Raw genomic sequence first — 19,473 nt, forward strand, 5'->3', positions numbered from 1 at the left:
AAAACTCAGTTTGAATGCAACAGCATCAGAAACCGTAACTGCTTGGCCCTCCAGTACTGTGAATGCAGAACCAATCCAGCAGCTGTGTCTGTGTTTGCTTGTCCTACACACCAGTAAAACCATGCCCATGGCATGATCCCAGGTGTTTGCTTACTGCCTCCAGATGAGTGCAAAACCCTGGCTCACAGCTGGGAATGGCACAGCCTCAGGGAAATCCTGCCAGGGGCTGTCTCTGAAGCATGGCTGGAAAGCCCTCAGGAAAAAGGCAAGATCTGCAAATTCTTTATGTCAAGGCTGAAGTGGAAGAAGTTAAGAAATGCAAGATAAGCTGGGGCTGGTAATCACAGCAGCAAGGTCCTGTGCAGGCAGCTCCTCCTCTCAGCAGCCCTTTGGCACGGTCACAGTGGGGCAGAGTGCTGGCACCCACACCCTGGGTAACGCTTCTGTCCCAGCACTGCTGCCCTGCACAGTGCTGGCAGTGGCCAGGGCACAACCAGGACACAACCAGGACACAGGTGCCACTGTGACCTTGGTGCCAGGCTCCTCCTGCCCTCAGCCATGGTACAAGCCAGAAGGAAACACACTGCTGCTTCCCCATGGGAAAAGCCCCATCATCTTCTGTGCAGGACCGGATGCCAGCAGGTTTGAGGCATTTTCAGCACCACTCTGCTTTCCCCAGTCAGCAGCAATTTCCACCTGTGTGATGAAAACCTGCAGGAGGGTCCCCACAAGACTCAGGCACCTCCTGGCCCTGGCAGAAGCAGCCAGCTGTGGCTCTTGGCCAGGGTGGCCTGGATGTGCAAGAGCAGCTACCCAGGGACCCTGGGCAATCCTTTATTTCCCATGAGTGCACACTGGATGGGAAAAGCCTGAGGGGACAGGAGAAAAGAGGCCTTCCCCTCCTCTTGCTGGCCCTGAGGAACAACAAGGGCTGGGGGAAGGCTCTGATGTGGGGGAAGGGGACAACAGCACCCCTGGAGCAGGGGACAAGAGAATGCTTGGAGCAGTGAGGGAGGGACTGAAACAACTGACCCAAACCTGCCAAGCTTCAAAGCAAACCCAAATCTGGGTGACAGCACCTGCCAGGAGCTGGGCTCCCCCCCCCAGGCTTTCTCAGAGCAGCCAGGCTTTGACTGCAGGGAGAAAGAAAAAGGGGAAATGTCAAACAATTGGATACTTTCCTCTTTTCCAACACCAAATTGTTCTGTTAGGGGAAACAGAACCCTTTGGATCCTATCTCAACACAGGCAGTGATGGACAGTCCTCAGAAGGCTGATGCAAGGAGACAAGCCAGTACTATGCCAGGTCTTTTCTGTTTAATTCCATATTTCACTTTGTTTCTGGTTTTCAGGGCTCTCTGAGGCAGCAGTCTGTCCATCTGCTCTCGAGCCACCCCTGCTCCCACAGTGTGCCCAGGGCCATTTGTGCTGGGTGTCCCCAGGTGTCCCCAGGCAGCTCCTTCCACACTGAGCACAGCCAGGGTTCACTTCACCTCGGAGCTGATCAGGAAACCATACAAACTCCCTTTCCTCCTGCCCCTCATTCATAAATTTAATAAAATAACAATAATAATAATAATAACAATAATAATAATAATAATTAAAACAAAGGCTTATTGGAGCTGTTTCTGCTCAACTTTCCACAGTCTCTTTTCATGTCACTCTCTGTAATCAGATTTTTCAAGAAATACTGTGAGAAAAAAAGAATAATAATAATAATAATTATTATTATTAGAATAATAAAAAGCATCTGGAACCAGCTCAGAAGATTTCTAATGCTTTTCAGCTTGACTGACTTGGAGTGCATTGACCACACCATTTATATTTTCTTCAGGTACCTGCAAGAAAACAAAAAGAAAGGTCATGTTCCAGCAAAAAGGGTGACAAGGAAAAGAGAAGCAGGAGACAAAGCCAGACCAGTCCCTGGGTTCCATACTGCTGTCTCCTATCACAATAGTTTCACACCTTTCTCATGGGCATCTCCTCAGAGCACTGACTCTTTCTTCTTCACAAAGCAGCCACTGACCCCAGTTCCCCTCTTACCCAGCCACCCCACTCTTTATAGCATCTTCCTCTCACTGGTCACAGCTGTGGCCTGTTAAAGTCAGGCCTGCTCCTGATCTTTGCTAATTGGCCCAGCTGCAGCTCCTTAGGGGTGAGATTACTTTCTACACTATCTTTATTTTCTTATATTCTATCCCCCTACAGAGGCCTAAGGGGGCAGAGACACTTTGCTGGTTTTTGCTTACACCTGAAGTTCACTGAGAAAGGGCTCCAGTACAAGGAAATCCCTGCTCACCCACGGTACCCCCAGAGCAAACACTCTAAGTGAGATGCAGAGGGTTTGCTGTTGTGTGGGGGATGCTGATGGGAAGCCAACTGTGTTGGGGTTTCTCTGTCTCTGATGTTGCAGTGTGATGTCCTGGTTTGCCTCAGATACCCTGGGTTTCTCCCTGCAGATTCCCTCCCAGGTGTGTCACTCACCTCTCCTTTCCCTCCCTGACCCCTCCCAGCACTGTCTGTCAATCCTGGCATTCCAGAAGGGCACTGAGTGATTGGCAGACTCAAAGGATGCCCTCTACCCCTGGGGGGCATTGGGCCATCCAGGTGTCCTTTGTCCCTTTGTCCCTCCCCTCCTGTCCCTGCTTGGTGGCTCCCTGCCCCTTCCCTGCCCCTCTCCCCGGGGTTAAAGGAGCAGCAGCCACGGGCTCAGGGAGTTCTGTTGGAGCTGGTGCTGCATTCAGAGGCCTGAGGGCCAGAATAAAGCTCTGGATCCAAACCCTCCATCAGAACCGACTCCTTTCCTTCACCATGGCCTGAAAGCTTCTCCACAGAGGGAAACCTGAGGAGCAGCCCCTGTTATGGGGAAAGCTCCATCCCAGCACCACCAGAGCTCCTGCAGGCCTGGACTTGTCCCCAGTGCCCAGCTGCAGCACCCAGCCAGCCAAAAGTGTCTGTGGGGTGAAACACCACACACCCAGGCAGCCCAAAGTGTCTGTGGGGTGAAACACCACAGTTGCTGCTGTCTGGTTCAGCACCAAGGGCCAGACCAGCTCAGGCACATCCTGTCCATCTATATTGGTTTTATTTCAATACTCTCTGCTCTTCCTGTCCCCTCCTTTCCCTTCCTTTTGCTGGTGAAGCCCTTGCATGCCAGGAGCTGACTCATGCAAGGTGCTGATGGATTTGTGTGGCTGCCTGAGGGCTCCATGAGGCTCTTGGGGCACCCTACAGGTTTGGGACCTGCAGGTGGGGATGGGAAGGCCATGGGGGGGTGATAGGAGAACACAGCCATCAAAAGAGGAAGAGAGTTACCAGACTGTGGTGCTTTCTTATCCAGCCTTGTGAGGAGACTGAACCATAGAAGTCTGTATTATTAATAATGTCTTTTCATGTTTACTGCAAGAAAAACCTCTTGTAACAGAAGATGCAAAATATCTCAGAGTGATTGTCACTGGCAGAAAAGAACATCAAAAGTAAAGTTACATCTGGCAGAAAAAGTGTGTCTGAACTCTACATAAACTCCAAGACACTGGCAGCTCTTGAAAAGTGGAAAGAGGACTGAGGGAAAAATAGATTTATCCCTAAGTTGCAGCAAGAAGCCAATATGATTCATATCAAGTAAATTGAAGAAGGAACTGTCTCCTCTACAAGGTATTTAAGGCCAAGAGTAGAATACCTGAATTCACTGGACACTCTCAAGAGCTCAGACAGTGGAAATACAACTGGTTGTGTCTTTCTGTGAGGTTTTTAACAAAACTGAGGGAAAACCCCACGAAAAATAACAAGAAAAATGTTCAATTCTCCAATAGGAAGATGGAATAACAGCAGTCAACTCTGATGACGTGTGAACAAAAGTCATTTGGAAAGGAAGAAAATCATCTTAAAACAAGCATACAGCAAACTCTTCTGGTTTAGAAGGCAAACCCCAGGACACCTCCCCTATAGGAACAGGACTTTGAGGCAGAATTCTCCACTGCCTCCCCTTCATTATTTTTCCCAGAACACTGAACACTGCAGTGCAAGAAGCTGTTTGACTCTTTTCCTCTACATAAGATAATGAGGAAAGACATAGTTGTCAATTTTTTAAACCACCCTCCCCTAGCCAGCCCCAGTGATGCCCAGTGGGTCTCTCTGATTCCTCAGCCCTGGCCAGAGGCAGGAGGAAGCAGCTCTGCTCTGACTTGCACAGCTCCATCTCCTCCATGAAACACTGTGCTCCTTCACTCAGGCAAAATTTCCAGCACAGAAATTATATCAATCACCCCACAAAGGTTTTGGCAGGGTTTCCCCAGGACAGATGTGCAAACAGCTGTGATTTGTGGGACCCATTCTGGTTTGCCACCCTCCCCCTCCCTGCCCCTGCCCAAAGTGCACTGTGCTCCCTTCTCAGGTAGAGTGCAGATCAAAGCACTGGCCAGGAAGGAAGAACCAAAGCTCCAAATTACATCCCACACACAGCTCCAGCCTCTTGAGAAGCAAAATGCTGGTGAAAGAGAGCAAGGCACCAGTGGGCATGAGGCAGCAAGAGCAGAGTACCTGGAAAGGCAACTCTTCCTCCCTGCTCTCTCTAGAGGGAGCTGCTAACCACGGTTCTGTCCAGCCTGGCCCTGCATCACCCCCGGGACACACCAGACACCTGGAGGTTCCCATCTCAACATTGTCTCCCAAAGGGATTTCACCTCAAGCACAAGTCCTGATTATCAGGGTAAACATCTACAGCTACAGCATGGCAGGAAGATCTGAGTATCACACCCAGGTCAAATAAAAATTAAGTAACACAAACCACCTAAAGATGCACAAGAGAAAAAAGATCAGATCAAAGGGAACAACACATTTTTATACAGTGCTCTAAGTTGCTGACAACAGGTACTGAACTACCTTAATCAAAGAAAGGGAGAATTTAGAGGAAGGGTTCAAGATACATTTAGTCCTCATGGAATGTCACTAGAAGTCAAAGTATCTGGGTAGCATAGTTAAGGAAAACATGACAAAATCTAGGTCAGGGTCTTGGCCAACAAAACCACCCTAGAGCCAACAAGCATCCAGCCCAGCCAGCACACCCAGAGCAAAGTAAGGCAAAAAATGCACCTTCCAAAGGATGGAAGGGTTTGACAACTGGAACAGCACTGTACAGCTGAAAAGGCTTTTAAAACCATACATAAAGAAAACAGTAAGGACAAAGAAAACCACTGGAACACTGCTTTGAGTAAGGAAGACCTGCATGGCCCCCCAGCACCCTGCCAGCTGCTGGGAGCAGGATCTGTTGGGCTGGAGGCAGCAGGATGAGCACTCTGAGAAGGTGGAGCTGCTGCAGAGTCATTGCAATTGTGTGGTTTAAGTTTTCAGCTACAGATCTATTATAGCTGATAGGGCTGAGCTCTCCAGATATGGCTTGACAGTAGAAGCACTCTGCACCTTGTGCTCTGCACAGAAAGTGCACACCTGGGGCCACACAATGGGCAGAAATGGGAGGCAAAGCTAACAGTATTGATTTTTAAATGGTGTTTTATTAGCTTATCTTATCAGCACAGTTAATATTAAAAAATATAAGACAAACATATATAACACTCTGACCTTTGCTATCTGAAATAATATTTACTTTTACTCTTTACACACATGACCCATCAGCTGTGAATGGTTCACACCAACTGTGAAAAAACAAAGTCATTATAAAACCCCAAACCTGCTTTGATCTCACTAGAGCTTTTACAGGTCAAAGGTAGGACCTCAATAGTGAATTTGTAAGTGATGGAGAGAGAAGTATAATGCAATAAAGGGCACATTTAAGAGAAAAAAAAAAAGAATAGTATAAAGTAGCTGACTCCCTCCTGCAGGACTGGGGAAATGGGTTCCAAGAAAAATGCCATCCCATTTGTGGCTACAGGAATTGCATTTTCCCTTTCTAGGGACATTCCTCGTTTTTGAGGGTGTTTTCTTTACAAAGGAAGAGCAGAGGTAGGCCTAGAATTAAAATATCCATCAGTACAAAAAACCAAGAGAACTCTCCAAGGATGGCAAGACTCTTGTGTTGATGACTGTGCTGCAGCTGCTGATGGGCACTTATGAGAACAAACATGGGAACAACCTTATCTGCTTCAAAATCACCTTCTCCTGCTCTGCTGGCAATTCTTGCTTGTTTATCACCAACCAGGAAGATGCAGGGACAGCAGAGCTAAGAGATGGGTCTCAGAAAGCAAAGGTTAGGACAGGGCAGACACCAAGAGATGAAGACTGGGGTCTGCTACCTGTGGACTGTCCAAAAAGTTCCCAACACACAAAGGCACCTGTGGTGACCCTTCCTTAAGGGGAGGAAGCACCTAAGGAAGCACTTTCCCCTTAAGGGTGGGCTGTCCCAGCCTGTCCTGAGGGTCTGGAGCCTGCAATACTTTAGGAAGCAAATGGAAGAGTTTGTGGCTGTTTGTAATAGAAGATACAGATGCAGTGGAAGAAGGTGCTCAGGGAGGGTGTGAAGTTTCCATCAGTGCAGGTAAGGACTGAGAACAACACTCACTAACACAGCTTTGCCTTGGGTAGGGCCAGGCTTGGCTCAGGAGCCATGCAGGGCAGGGACAGCCGGGAGAAGACAGGAATTTGCTGGGCTGGAGCAAAGGCACTCCAACCAGCTATCCAGATGAGAAGTGACATTCTCATAATGTTTTCTCCTAAGAAAAGATCTCCCCTACTCCAGAGAAGCTGTTTTCATACTCACCAAGGCGTGATCAAACTTAAAAGTACTGATGTAGTAGGCTGGGATGTCAGCTGCAGCCAAAGGCTCAGAAATCTGAGCGACAATTCCACATTCATCTGTGGGGAGATAAAACATCAAACATTGTCTGCAGGGGCTTGCAAAAGTCTCAGAACTCACCAGCTCCATGCCTACATATGGAGAAGTTTGTCTTCACAAACTCCAATCAGAAGGAATCTCTGCAATAAAATGTACTCTCTCTCACAGAGTCAAGTTTTTGGGCCACAACAAAATATATGGAGAAGTTTGTCTTCACAAACTCCAATCAGAAGGAATCTCTGCAATAAAATGTGTTCTTTCTCACAGAATCGAGTTTTTGGGCCACAACAATACATTGCACATTTAGTTTTATTATCTTCTTTCTGCTACAGAGAAACACATTCTCCAAAGGCACAAAACCGGTAGGAGTGGAATGATTTAGAGGTCCAAAGAAAGGCACTGAACAATGTTCAAGAAGAAAGCACAAAACTCAATCCCATATATCCTTAACATTCATTTTTCTCTGTTATTGAACACTTGGCCCTGCAACTCTGAAGGAGGAGATGCTGACCCATTAGCCAGCCTGGACCCATGGCTCCTGTGCTGCAGCCCACCTCAGCCCCTGAAACAGGATTTCACAGCAATTTCACCACAGAATCATCATAGATTGTTAAGGGGATGAAGTGGACCTTAAAGATCCTCTGATGCCAACCCCCATGCCATGGGCAGGGACACCTCCCACTAGAGCAGGCTGCTCAAAGCCTTACCCAGCCTTGCTTTGAACCCTGCCAGGGTTGGGACATCCACAGCCTCCCTGGGAACCCTGTGCCAGAGTCTCACCACCTCACAGGGAAGAATTTCTTCCGAATATCTGACCTAAATTTCCCCTCTTTCCATGGGTACCCATTCCCCCTTGTCCTGTCACTCCAGTTCCTGGTGCAAAGTCCCTCTCTGGTTTCCCTGGAGCCCATTCAGGCCCTGGAGGTGCTGTGAGCTTTCCACACAACCTTCTCTTCTCCAGGCTGAGCAGCCCCAGCTCTCTCAGCTGTCTCCATGGGGAGGTGCTCCAGTCCTCCCATGGACTTCATGGCCCCCTCTGGACTTGCTCCAACATTTGCATTTTCTCATGTTGGGGACACCAGAACTGAGTGCAGGGCTCCAGCTGGGCTCTCCCAAGAGCACAGCAGAAAAGCAGAATCTCCTCCTTCAAGCTGCTGACCATGTCCTTTGGATGCAGCCTGGGACTCAATTTGCCATCTGGGTTATTTGCTTGGCCTTCTGGGCTTTAAATGACATTTAAATGGTTCATCTGTCTTGTTTGTTGCAGATCAATGTTTTCAGATGAAACCTGGAGTTTCACTGATTCAAATTCAACATTTGAACTTAATTTGAAATTAACATATTTAAACATCAAATATTTATGGGCCTGCTCAATGTCCTGATGTGCTATCAATGACATATCATGCTATTTCTATATATTTTCCTCAAAGATATGTAAAAAGAAAATTTCCTTCTTCCACTTTTGGTGGTCTGGTGTACAAGTTGCAATTAAATAAAAAAATTGGCCCAATGTTTTTCAGAAATGTTATTGAAGTTTGTATCTTCTATGTGGTTCAGAGCCCCCAGGAAGGAGCCACTGCATTTCCTGAAGATCAGGCCTTTGTTGCATTATTCAGATCAGACCCTTAAAATTGCAGGGCACATAGAAATAACAAGAACACTCCTCCAGGCATGAAGCATTTGCTCTGTGCTACTTAGGAGCAATATTCTTTTGAGCAGAGAAAACATGTGCAGGACTGGATGTGAGACACATCTGTGAACAAGGCTTCCACTTGGACTGCTATAATCTATAAAAAATCCACCAGAATCCCAGAATTACCCAGGCACTGCACTGGAGTATGACACTGCTTTCTGACCACTGCTTTCAGCATCTACAAACAACTCCCATGCCACCTTTAAGTCCAGTTTTTCTCTTTAACCAAAGCCCCAACTGTAGCCACCCCCAAAGTTCAGCAGATGAATGCAATGCAGCTGGAACTGTTGAGCGTGTAGCACTTGTAGGAGTATATTCAGAAGTCAAATTATCAAATAGTTTGACATTTGATTTAACATTTAATAGGAGTGAGGCTTCCATTTGAAAATCTCAGCCCACAAAGTCATGTTAAGCTGCTGGCTCTTAAAAAGCATCAGCCTGAGATGGATTTTTCCATACTCCTTGAAGGCCCTGGGGTGACTGCCTGCCTGCACACCAACTGATCCTCCAAATGTTACTTACCAAAGCCAAGAGGCTGCCCACCAATCCTCACCATCTTCCAGAGCTCACCAGATGCACTTGTAAACAACAAATTATTAGGAAATCTGTAAAAAAAAAAAAAAAAAAGAACACCAAACATAGCAATTAAAGCACAGCAGTGTGTCAGATTCTGCCTGTGGGGGATCTGCTCCTCCTGCATCCTTGAGATGTGTGAAACCAGCAATAGTGGGGAGTAGCTTGGGCAAACTGGGAAGACTCAAGGCAGGTGGGGCAGATGCACCTGCCTGATCCCCCAGGTATCCTGTGGCAAATCAGCATCTCCTGCTGGAGGTGGGCATAGGTACCCAGAGAGGCATGGGAAAAAATCTGTAACAGGCTGTGCTCCTGCTTTACAAATGTTGAAACTGGGAAGGTTTGATCTGAGCTGCATTTGGAAACAGCCAGGGATGGAATATGTTTCCATGCCTGCTCTCAGGAATGTGAACAGTAACCACTGGGTTTGTGTCTGAGCACCATCAGTGCTTTCTCCATCCCATCCTGGGAGATGCCTGGGACCACTGCAGGGGTCTCTATTTCTGAGCAGGGGAAAGGAGACTGGAGGTTTAGAGAGTTGCCCAAGGTGAAGCAGGCAGCCTGTGAGAGAGGAGAATTGGCTCCCCAGGTTTCCCACACCCCAGGCTGAAGCTGCAGCCCTCTGGCTCCTCTTCAGACAGACAAGGGTTTACTCCAGTAAGGTCAAAGAACCTTTCAGGAGGGTGATTTATTACTTTGGAAAACAAGTCCCTGGAGCAGGGGATTTGCCCCTAAGAACCAAACCCAAACTGCACTGCATGTCAACAGCAAATCTAAGCACTGCTGGGTACAGCATCCCTCCAGACCTGAGAGCCTGCTGTGCTGCACAGCTGCAGACACACACACAGACACACAGAGGCTGAGGGCTCAGCAGCTGCCTCCTTCCTTGCTGGACAAACAAGTCATGGGCTCCCACTGCACAGTGATGACTTGGGACAATATCATCATCATAACAAGACTCTGAACCAAGCCCATCCATGTGTAAAAGCAAAGCAGGAGGACAGCAATCACTGATATCCCCACCCTGATTTTGGCCTTTAGCAGGAATTTCAAACATCTGCACCAGGTTTTCCTTTTGGGTTTTGCTCTTACAAGCACAGCTAATGAGCAACAGAATAAAAGTGCAAAAATCACTTTGCTCCAGTATTCCTCTTTTGAAAGATAACTCTACATCACACTGATTTGTGATTTCACTGAGAGCTTGGACAGACCAGTACAAAATTTAGACACTGGAACTAAAATGCCAGATCTTACTCAGAAAAGTGACAGGGTGTACAGGCCCATGACACCCATACCAGACAGTCCAAATAATTAACATGGAGGAGTCTAAGCTGCTTCCTGCTTCTTTGAGAACATCCCTTTTTGTTAAGGTCCAGGTTACTCTAAGATCAAGGCTCACCTCTGCTGTGTCTGGACATCCATGACCAGGGAGATGTAACCCTCAATGAGAGAAAAGGAGAAAAAGCGAATATGTCCCGAGTCTTCGTTGCCCACCACTGAGTCTTTTACTCTGAAGAAACAGAAGAGAACTACATTAACTGTGGCTAGAAGAGCACAGAAATGGGTTTTTAAAGCAGATATAGCCAGTGAAACGAAATGTTCTTATATTGACTCAGGGGAGTGACACTGATGTATTATACTGATTTCAGTTTTTTTTATTTTGCAGGTGGAAAACTATCCAGTCCCCACAGCTGACAGAACTCTCCATCCCTTCCACAAGGTGTCCTCCCAAGGAGCTGTGGGCCAGGAGCCATGGGCACCAAGGGGCAGCAATCCAGCCAGCTGTACATGCTCTGTGTATAACCCTGTGTGGACATGCACCACACTGACCACACGGCTGCTGTCACCCTCACTCTGAAAAAGCTCAGCTCTCCAAAGCCAGCAGGTGTCTTTGGGCACCCTCAATCACCTGCTTGGCTTCCACCTGTCAGGACAACCCTCTTGAACCTGTGAAACCTCCCTCCCTCCCTCCCTCAGTGCAGAGCACTGGAGCAGCACAAGGCCACAGCAGATCCCTGGCACCCCAGAGGAGCAATCTGTGCCTCCAGACACTCCACACCTCTCCTGGAAGCCCATCTCCCTGCAGGACCTGCAGTCTGTGCCTCCATACACTCCACACCTCTCCTGGAAGCCCATCCCTGCAGGACCTGCAGTCTGTGCCTCCAGACACTCCACACCTCTCCTGGAAGCCCATCCCTGCAGGACCTACCCATTGGAGTAAAACATGACATCCATCAGGAGCGTAGCAACAGTGGGAAGGGTATCTGGATCCAGGCTGGTGACACAGAACATATTACTTGGGCTGGAAAGAGGATGAATGACAGGCCTCTGAACTGAAAGAGACAACACAGACACACAGAGCTATGAAGCCACATCTGCAGCAGGCTCCTGTCCCATCAGCTGTGCTATCCATGCCCTGGCAAGGGTCACAGAGAAAGCTGACAGTATATGTAAGGCAGTGCCCCACTGCTGAAGCCCTGCTGGCTCTCTGACAGGGAATGAGGGGCCTGTGGATGATAGGGGTGGTGTCACCCTGCATGCCCTGCCCAGCTCTGAGGGGCTTTCAGCCCATTGGGTGCATCCCCATGACATGAGGAGCAAGCTAAAGGAGGGGCCATGAGAAACTGGAAAGTGGAAAAAAATGCAGGTTTCCACCATCAAAAGGCAGGGCTATGGAAGGCTGTGGTTGCTGGCAGTCCATCCTGTTTTCCCTCATTTCTGGGGACCTATTTTGCCATAATATCTTGAAAAATTAAAACCCAGCTGTCATGCAGCAGTTTGTCTAACAGACTGCAGCCAGTGGCTGAAAAGCAGCCAGCATTTAGGCATGCAACCTAACAGAGCAACACAGCATTTAGGCAAGCAACCAACAGACCACCACAGCAAACTGTGAGTTGGTGCATTATCAACATGTGTTTCACTGTGCCCTTTCTTGATGCTTTTTTTCTTCAAGACTCATTTTCTTAAACAAGGTGATTGTTAGCTCTTGAGTGATGAAACTGAGTGGCACTTCATAATAACTGATCCCTGCTTTGTCTGGTGAGGGGCAAAAAATTACACACGTCTGTAGGTAAGCATATGCATGTAAATTGTTCCTTTTCCTGATTGTGCCCTTTGGCTTGATACTTGCTCCTTTAGCCTGCAAACATCCTAAGGTTCTGTACAGCCCTGGGCTCATTGTGGCCTTGATCCTCACAAAACAATCTTCTCTGTGCATCACTGCAGTACTTCAACAAGCTCTTAGAGAAGCCATTTTCCTTTGGAATGCTGAAACATGGAAGTAGGGGCTACAGACAACATTATTTTTGCAACTGCAATGAATTGTACTTTAACTGCTCAGAAAGTTAAGAACCTACTCAAATCCATGGTTGTACTAAGAGAGGCTTGTAAGATTGCAATCTTAAAACAAGATAAATATTCATCCAAATGCTGAAGGAAGCTAGGAGGCAAAACTTCCACCCCAATCCCTGGCAAGTTGATCCTTACCTAGTTTTGGTTTGACAAATCCATTTGTTACCCCAAAGTCATCAGCAGCCACTGTCTCCCCATTCACTACTCTGAGGATGGTGAACTCGGCAGCCAGCGTGTGCATCACGAAGGGCAGGTCCCGCTCACGCACCTGAGGGGACAACAGCATCATCTGGGGATGGTGTTATGGATATCTTCCATTATGGTGTTATATGGGTATCTTATGTTATGGTGTTATCTGGATATCTTATGGTGTTATCTGGATATGTACCAGAAATGACAAAACCCTGCAGTGGAGGGTGCATATTTTTAGTGCACAGCAAAGTGGACACGACTCCTGCTTGAGTTCCCATTCAGGTGTATCTCAAGAGAAGCACACTTGGTGGTATCACTGGGAGAATCAGTAGGATTAAGCACCAGAGTGCTTTTATGACTGTAAAAAGAATGTGGAGATTTCCAAGTGGGAGATGCTTCACCTCTTTTCCAGCATTGCTGCAAGAGCTCAGCACTGCCTGTTCTTCAGTCTTGTTTCCTCAGGAAATAAAGCTATGCCTTGTGGTGCAGGCACACACATGTGTGTGAGACAGAAAGACAGTCTGTCTGTCTGTCTATAACCAAAACAACTTTGGGGCCTCTTGGCCATCACCAGCCAACCTGACAGCAGACACTATGTTCCTCTCACTTTCAGAAAACCAATGTCTGAGTGATGGTGGGAAGTGCTACCAGTGTCTCCATTTCAGGAGACACTGCTGTGTGGGCTCAGCACTCATTAGACACCAGACAACCCATGACAACAAATGCTTCATCTCATGGCAAAAGCTCCTGAGATGTCAGAGGGCCTAACTACAAGGAACAGAGCTCTGGGGAAAGCAGAGTTTGGTACTTCTGCCACTCCCAGACAACTTGACAGAATTGTTGACAGACAAATTGTTCCCAGAATTGCACAACTGAGTTTTTCAATAACTCTGCCTGGTCCCCTCATGTCCCCTTACCAGGATGAAGTCCGTCTGATAGGTGGAGAGCATAAACACTGAGATGTTTTGGTCAGCTAGGGGTGCTATGACTGACTTGGCAATTTTGGTCACTCCGATGGGCTGGGAGCTGGAGAAGCCACCTCCACCAGACACCACGTTGAGGGCAAGCCACGTTGCATCGGCCACGCTCAAGTGTTCCGAGGAAGGAAGCTCTGCAGAGACAGAAGGGAGGACAGAGGTTTGTTTTAGAGGCAGAGAGAGCCAGGTCCACCATGTGCCAGTATGTGCTTAGCACACACCTCAGTGCAAGGAGTGAGATGAGCCCCCTTATCCCAACCTCCTGGCCCTCCCAAGCTGCTCCATAGGTTCATACTGTGACACTCCTTCATGTACTGATCACATGAATTTCCATGGCAGGATTCACACCATTATCAAGGACAGCACAGGGAACTGCAGGACTCAGCAATTCACTTGGATGCCAGAGACCAATTCTGTTGACCTTCCCAAGTGGAAACAGCCTGTGGTGGTTGTGTGGTTACAAAAGGACAGTGCCAACGCGGGTTTAAACAATCTGTGTATTCTACTCCCCTCCACATCATTCCTGACAAACTGTTCATTATAGGTCGCTTGCAGGAGTTGCCCATCCCACACCTGACACCCCAGGCCACAAGCTGGGTATTCAATTAGATAAGGCAGGGTAGTGTTTCTTCTTCACACCAATGACTCAGCTGTGATAACTCCCCTTTGGGAAAGCACCAGCACAGTCACACCCAACCTGAAGGGGGGAATCTCTGCTAATGGACCATAATGGGCACCACCAGAACAGGAGTTGTAACTTTGACCATCAAGAAATCCCCAAAATATCCTATGACTCACATTATTACATCATTCCATTGTGAAGCTCCCCACCCTGGGGGAGGTACTGAGCATTCCTGCCTGAACCTGAGCTATAGAATCTCAACATCACCACCACCACTGGATGGATCCAGAGGAGGAGCAGAACTTCCACAGGACCCTGGCATCTGACTGCAGCCATCATTTGACAGGACTGTGATCAGCACCCTGACCAACAGGGTGCCAGGCTGTACTCTGACTTTGTGCCAATCTTCTGTGTATCATTGCATTTATTGCAATATTTCTATTAAATTGTAACTCCAACCTGAAATCTCTCTCAAGGTAATTCCATGGGGATTCTCCAGCTGGTTTACTTTCAAAGCAGCACAGTGGTCTTGGACTTAAATCTCTATCATACAGTTTCTCCAAACATATTACTCAAGCTGTTCTGGCCTCCTTTATTTCCATTTTCCCACTCTAATCTAAACCTAAATTTTGTTCTCCTGGACTGGAGATGGAGGTTGGCAGAGCAGCCTGGGCACTGTTCCTGGTCTTTGAAGATGCAGAGCAGGCACCCTGTGCATCTCTGGGCTCCTGCCTCCATCTCTAAAGCAGAACAACCACCACACAGCTCTGCAAGGGATGGAGGGTGTAACACATATACTAGGGATTACAAAGTAAGCAATAATAATGCAAAGATAATGCAAATTACTTTGGAAATGGAAAATACTAAGAATAATCCCATTCCACTTGCTTCTAATCGGTTGTGGTCAAGTAGTTAAAAATCTGCAGCTAAACAATTTAATACAAGTTATTAACTGTTTTAAAAAGCCCTTAATGTATTAACAGCCCAGAAAACCAGATGCAGACTCTGGAATGAAGGCATAAACTGCTCTAGGATTCTCTGGGTTTTTGATTTTTTTGGGGTGAATTATAGAAACAAACAGTTCAGATCCAGACTAACAAATGCATAATCTCAGCAAAATCTGCTTGGGGTAAGGAACCTGATCTCAGATGCAGATCCAGCCAGCAAGGACACAGCAGATGAGCAGGGGAGGCTGCATCAGCTCAGAGGTGAGATGCAGCCCAGGAGTCCAAAAGCACAGAACACAGCACTGCTGCTCCTGCAGTAGCACTCTGGCACTTTAGGCAAGTGCTTGCATGTCTCCATGTCCACACACTCCTGGGTCTTCCAGCCTTTCTTTCTCCTTCAATGAGACCTTTGGGAGCTGTTTCTGTCCAGCCCCAGACACCCTGTCATAAATTCCTAACCTCACCCTGAATCCTCAGGTATCCCTTCCCTGAGACACTGCCAGCACTGAAAACCCCAAATGATCTGAATAACAAACACATTTTGCTCTCTTCAATAACCTCAGTTGTGTGTAGCATGAAAACAACCCTGAGCATACACACTGCAAACAGTGGGGACACTGAAGGTTCTGCTTCTGCATTTTAATGTTTAGCTTCATAAGCCAATGTTTCTTTTTTAATAATCAGAGCTTATGTGGAATGAAAACTAGACACCAGGGAGAGGAGGTAAGTTTGTGCATTAATCAACAGCATGTTATGTCAGAGAGATCTGTGCAAGGTGCTTGAAGCAAATTATTGCAGCAAAATACCATTTTCTCATCAGCTTTTTGCATCAGAAAAGCACCTCCAAATCCAAGCTTTCTGCATCACCTGGCATGGAGAAGCTGGAGCTCAAAACAACTTCTGCTGAGCTACAAATGTGCCAGGGGTGCCTGTTCTCACCAAGTGATCCCACCTGCAGCAGGCACATCCAGGTGTGCCCAAGCCCACTAATAACTCACTCCTGGCAGCAAGATCACAGCTCATTCCTTGCCCTATTCACAGAGGAGATGATATTCCTGCTTTGTACAGGTGATAAGGACTGCATTCATTAAATACCAGTTTAAACACAATTTTGGGCCAGGGATGTGATGGAAGATGCAGTATTTTGTGGTGGACAGAGGCATTATCCCATTCCACTCCAGCAGCAGCTGTGCTGGATGAGCTGCCCCAAGAAGACCTCACCAAGCTCTTCCTCCGGGGGAAGGAAGGCTTGATTTGCTCATTGCACTTGTAACCACTGGGAAGTGTTAATAATTTCTGGGTTTATGTGTTTAACAGGCCCTATGAAGTATGACAAGGGCCATTGCATTTGCCTAAGTAACCTGCTTCTCATGATTCAATTAACTTGGAAAAATATATAGGAAGTGATTGAAATACCAATTTTGGACACTGTTTCCACTAGGCAGCCAGGTAGAAAAGTACAGCCTAAATTTAAATGAAACAAACCTAGGCTGAAGGGTCAACAAATTCATCTAAATAGCATTAAATAAGCCCTGTGGGAGGGTGCTTTGCCCAGGAAGCTGTTGAATGGTGTAAACCCAAAGAGAGCTGAGAACACCAGTTGTAACATTAGCAGAGACTCAGGCAGAATAAGGTAACAAATAAAGAGCAACAAAAAAAAAAGGAGGAATTGCCCACATTGCAGTACCAACTCACCATCACCAGCACTTTACCCACAGGAGAACAGAGCTCCAGATCCCCACAGCTTCAGCATGGCCACATCCCTTGTCCTTCCATTGGGCAGAAATCTCTGCTGGGCTCTCAAGATCCTCTTGCACCTGGTTTATCAGAGTGCAGCCACTCCCACTTCTGACCATGGGGGACATCTCAACTCTGCCTGAGAAAGACCTCTAAAAGGTCACAGATTTGGGCTTTGTTTATTATAATCAGGGTTTTCATTTTCACCTTTCATTGGGATGAAGCCTTAAGATTGTTCTGGTTTTGCTGTGTAAGGCTCTGCAGAAGGCACCAGGAGCAGCTCAGCTGCCTGCAGGCTCCATGACCATCATTTTGTGCCCAACATGACAACTACCACAGTCTGGAAGAGCAGGATCCCAGACTCAAGCTGTTATTCCATCCATGGTCTCTGGCATGAAACACCACCAGCCTCAACAAAAAATGATCAGTGTGATAGTCCAGGATGATTTTCCCTGGCAATGCAACACTGGGAACCAAGTGCTGCTGGTCTCCAAAAGCCTGTGGGGCTGCTCTCCACTGGCACAGGTACCAAACTAATCCCAGCCCTTGTGCAAACAAAACCCAGCCAGCATGTCAAATAACATTTAGCATGTAACTGCTTATTCACAGCACAGATGATGTACAAGGCATGGAGCCTGCCCAGAGCCTCACTGTCTGTGCAGTGTCCCCAGCACATCACCCTGGGATCTGAGGTGGTGAGTATCACAGTGGCCATAATTGGCTCCTGAGCTCCAATAATCAATACCATTTCCAAGGAGGACAACAAACATTGGCTGAATCCCAAATAGGATTGAATTGCTGTTGCTGGAGCATTATGCAATGCTGTAAATACTGTGAGCTGCTGCTCCTAAAATATCCTTGGGAGGATGCTGGGATGATGGTGAGATTCCAGCTCGTGGGTCTTTGAGCCAAAGAAGTCACAGAGAGCAGGGAAGGAAGATACCCAGGTTTACAACCCTGACCAGAGTCACTTTGCACAACATTAAAAAACCAAAATTCTTTCTGCCTACATTTTCTACCCTGAAGACCCCTCAGTTTCAAACACCCTGCATAGCAGGAGGCACAGCACTGGGAGAGAGCCCTACCTCTCCAAAAGAACACTGGGAAATGTGCAAAATGATCTGAGAAAGGACAAAACACCACCAGAACTTTTTTCCTTTTCTGTACCTAGTTTAAATGGATTCACATTTCTCATGATAAGGTTATAGCTAAGGGGGAAAATGCACAGTTCCACAACAGAAATGCATTTCACCTACCCACACCAATAGCTGGGTGAGTCCTGTACTACACCCTGCTAACTCCCTTCCCCCCACAAAGATACTCTGAATTGTTTTCTGTGGACTCTTCCAACTTTACAGCAATCAGACACCTCTCAGCTTCTAAGTGAAACTGTAGATAAATCATGGATTTATCATAGTGCTTGGAGAGAAATGAAGACCCTCAGCTGGTTTCTTCCTTTGGTGTGGCATGTTGGATCATCTCCTCAGCACTTATCTTCACTCAGTACACAAACTTTACATTATAGCAGAGTGCTCTGAGTGATGTGCTACTCCCTAGTTTCTTCTGGTACTCTGAATGAACCAATTGCTCATTTGATTCATCATTATGAGACTTATGTTTCCAGCCACAGTTAACTCCAAATATTAAGAAATAATGAAATTAAAAAAAATATTGTGGACTTTCTGATCAGTGTTCTGGCTTTAGAAACCTTACACTGTAATTATTTCACCTTTTATAGTTTCCCTCTGCAAAAATGGCAGGGAGAGCCTAGCTTGCACTAAAAAGGTAGAGAAAAAGGCTCCTGCAACAACAGGACCCCAGTAGTAAGTCATTAAAAATATAAATGCTGCCAACTGCAGAAGTCATGATAAACCAGGAGAGCTGTTGCCCAATGCCACCAAGTGGCAACACAGTTTATATGTACATATATATATATATTCAATAGGATCTTTATGTTCATTAAAGGCTTCTCTTCCCACTCCCCACATTGCTCTGCAGTTTTAAAATCCCATCTTCAAACGAAGTGAGGGATTATCTGAGGCTGTAAAGCCTGATCCAAAGCCCAGGCACCTTTCCAAGCTGTCTGTCAGCAGCACCACGCTGGAGGAGAGGCCATGGGGTGCAGCAGGTGGGTGCCATGCCATGCCCAGCCATCAGCAGGGAGCTGCATGCCCAGGGCCCCTGCCAGCACCCATTGCTGTGTTTCCCCTGAGATCTGCATAAAACACACGTTTGACCTGGGTATCTCTGCTCAGGAAACATTTCAGGAAATTTTTATTCTTTCAGGCACTGTGGAAACTGGCCATATGAGCTCAAAATCCTGAGGGGAGAGTGGGTGGAAGACAACACCTGAATCTCGTTTCTTTTGAGAAATCAGGAAAAGTGAATATTCCTTTCATGTTGTGAAATTGAGTACTCTGTTTCTCACTTTCAGGAAGCTGTGTGAAAGAGGTTAAAGCAGGATAAAGATATTTATTTATCTATCAGTTTTCATAGTGTGCTAAAATCCAGAAAGAGCTCTAAAAGCTGGTCCAATGGGTAGCTTTGTGTGTTCTGCTCCTTCCTACTCTGGAAGTGCTTCCTGCAGAATGCTTT

At 47.0% G+C, this 19,473-nt stretch overlaps 1 protein-coding gene across 2 annotated transcripts in view; it reads right to left on the bottom strand.

The window, feature by feature from the left end:
* Nucleotides 1-1,302: 1,302 nt before the first annotated feature.
* Nucleotides 1,303-19,473, bottom strand: part of CASTOR2 (cytosolic arginine sensor for mTORC1 subunit 2) — a 124,081-nt gene continuing 105,910 nt past the window's right edge. For both annotated transcript variants that reach the window (XM_071447686.1, XM_071447687.1), the window contains 7 exons: nt 13,513-13,706; nt 12,539-12,671; nt 11,262-11,385; nt 10,452-10,562; nt 9,002-9,084; nt 6,712-6,806; nt 1,303-1,837 (listed from right to left, as the gene is read on the bottom strand). In XM_071447686.1, coding sequence (XP_071303787.1) covers nt 1,772-1,837; nt 6,712-6,806; nt 9,002-9,084; nt 10,452-10,562; nt 11,262-11,385; nt 12,539-12,671; nt 13,513-13,706 — 806 coding nt within the window. In that variant the 3' untranslated portion in view covers nt 1,303-1,771. The remainder of the gene's footprint in view (nt 1,838-6,711; nt 6,807-9,001; nt 9,085-10,451; nt 10,563-11,261; nt 11,386-12,538; nt 12,672-13,512; nt 13,707-19,473) is intronic.

The sequence above is a fragment of the Agelaius tricolor genome, unplaced genomic scaffold (genome assembly GCF_023055355.1).
Source record: "Agelaius tricolor isolate 1412-34295 unplaced genomic scaffold, bAgeTri1.0.p SCAF_25, whole genome shotgun sequence".
Taxonomy (NCBI): Eukaryota; Metazoa; Chordata; class Aves; order Passeriformes; family Icteridae; genus Agelaius; species Agelaius tricolor.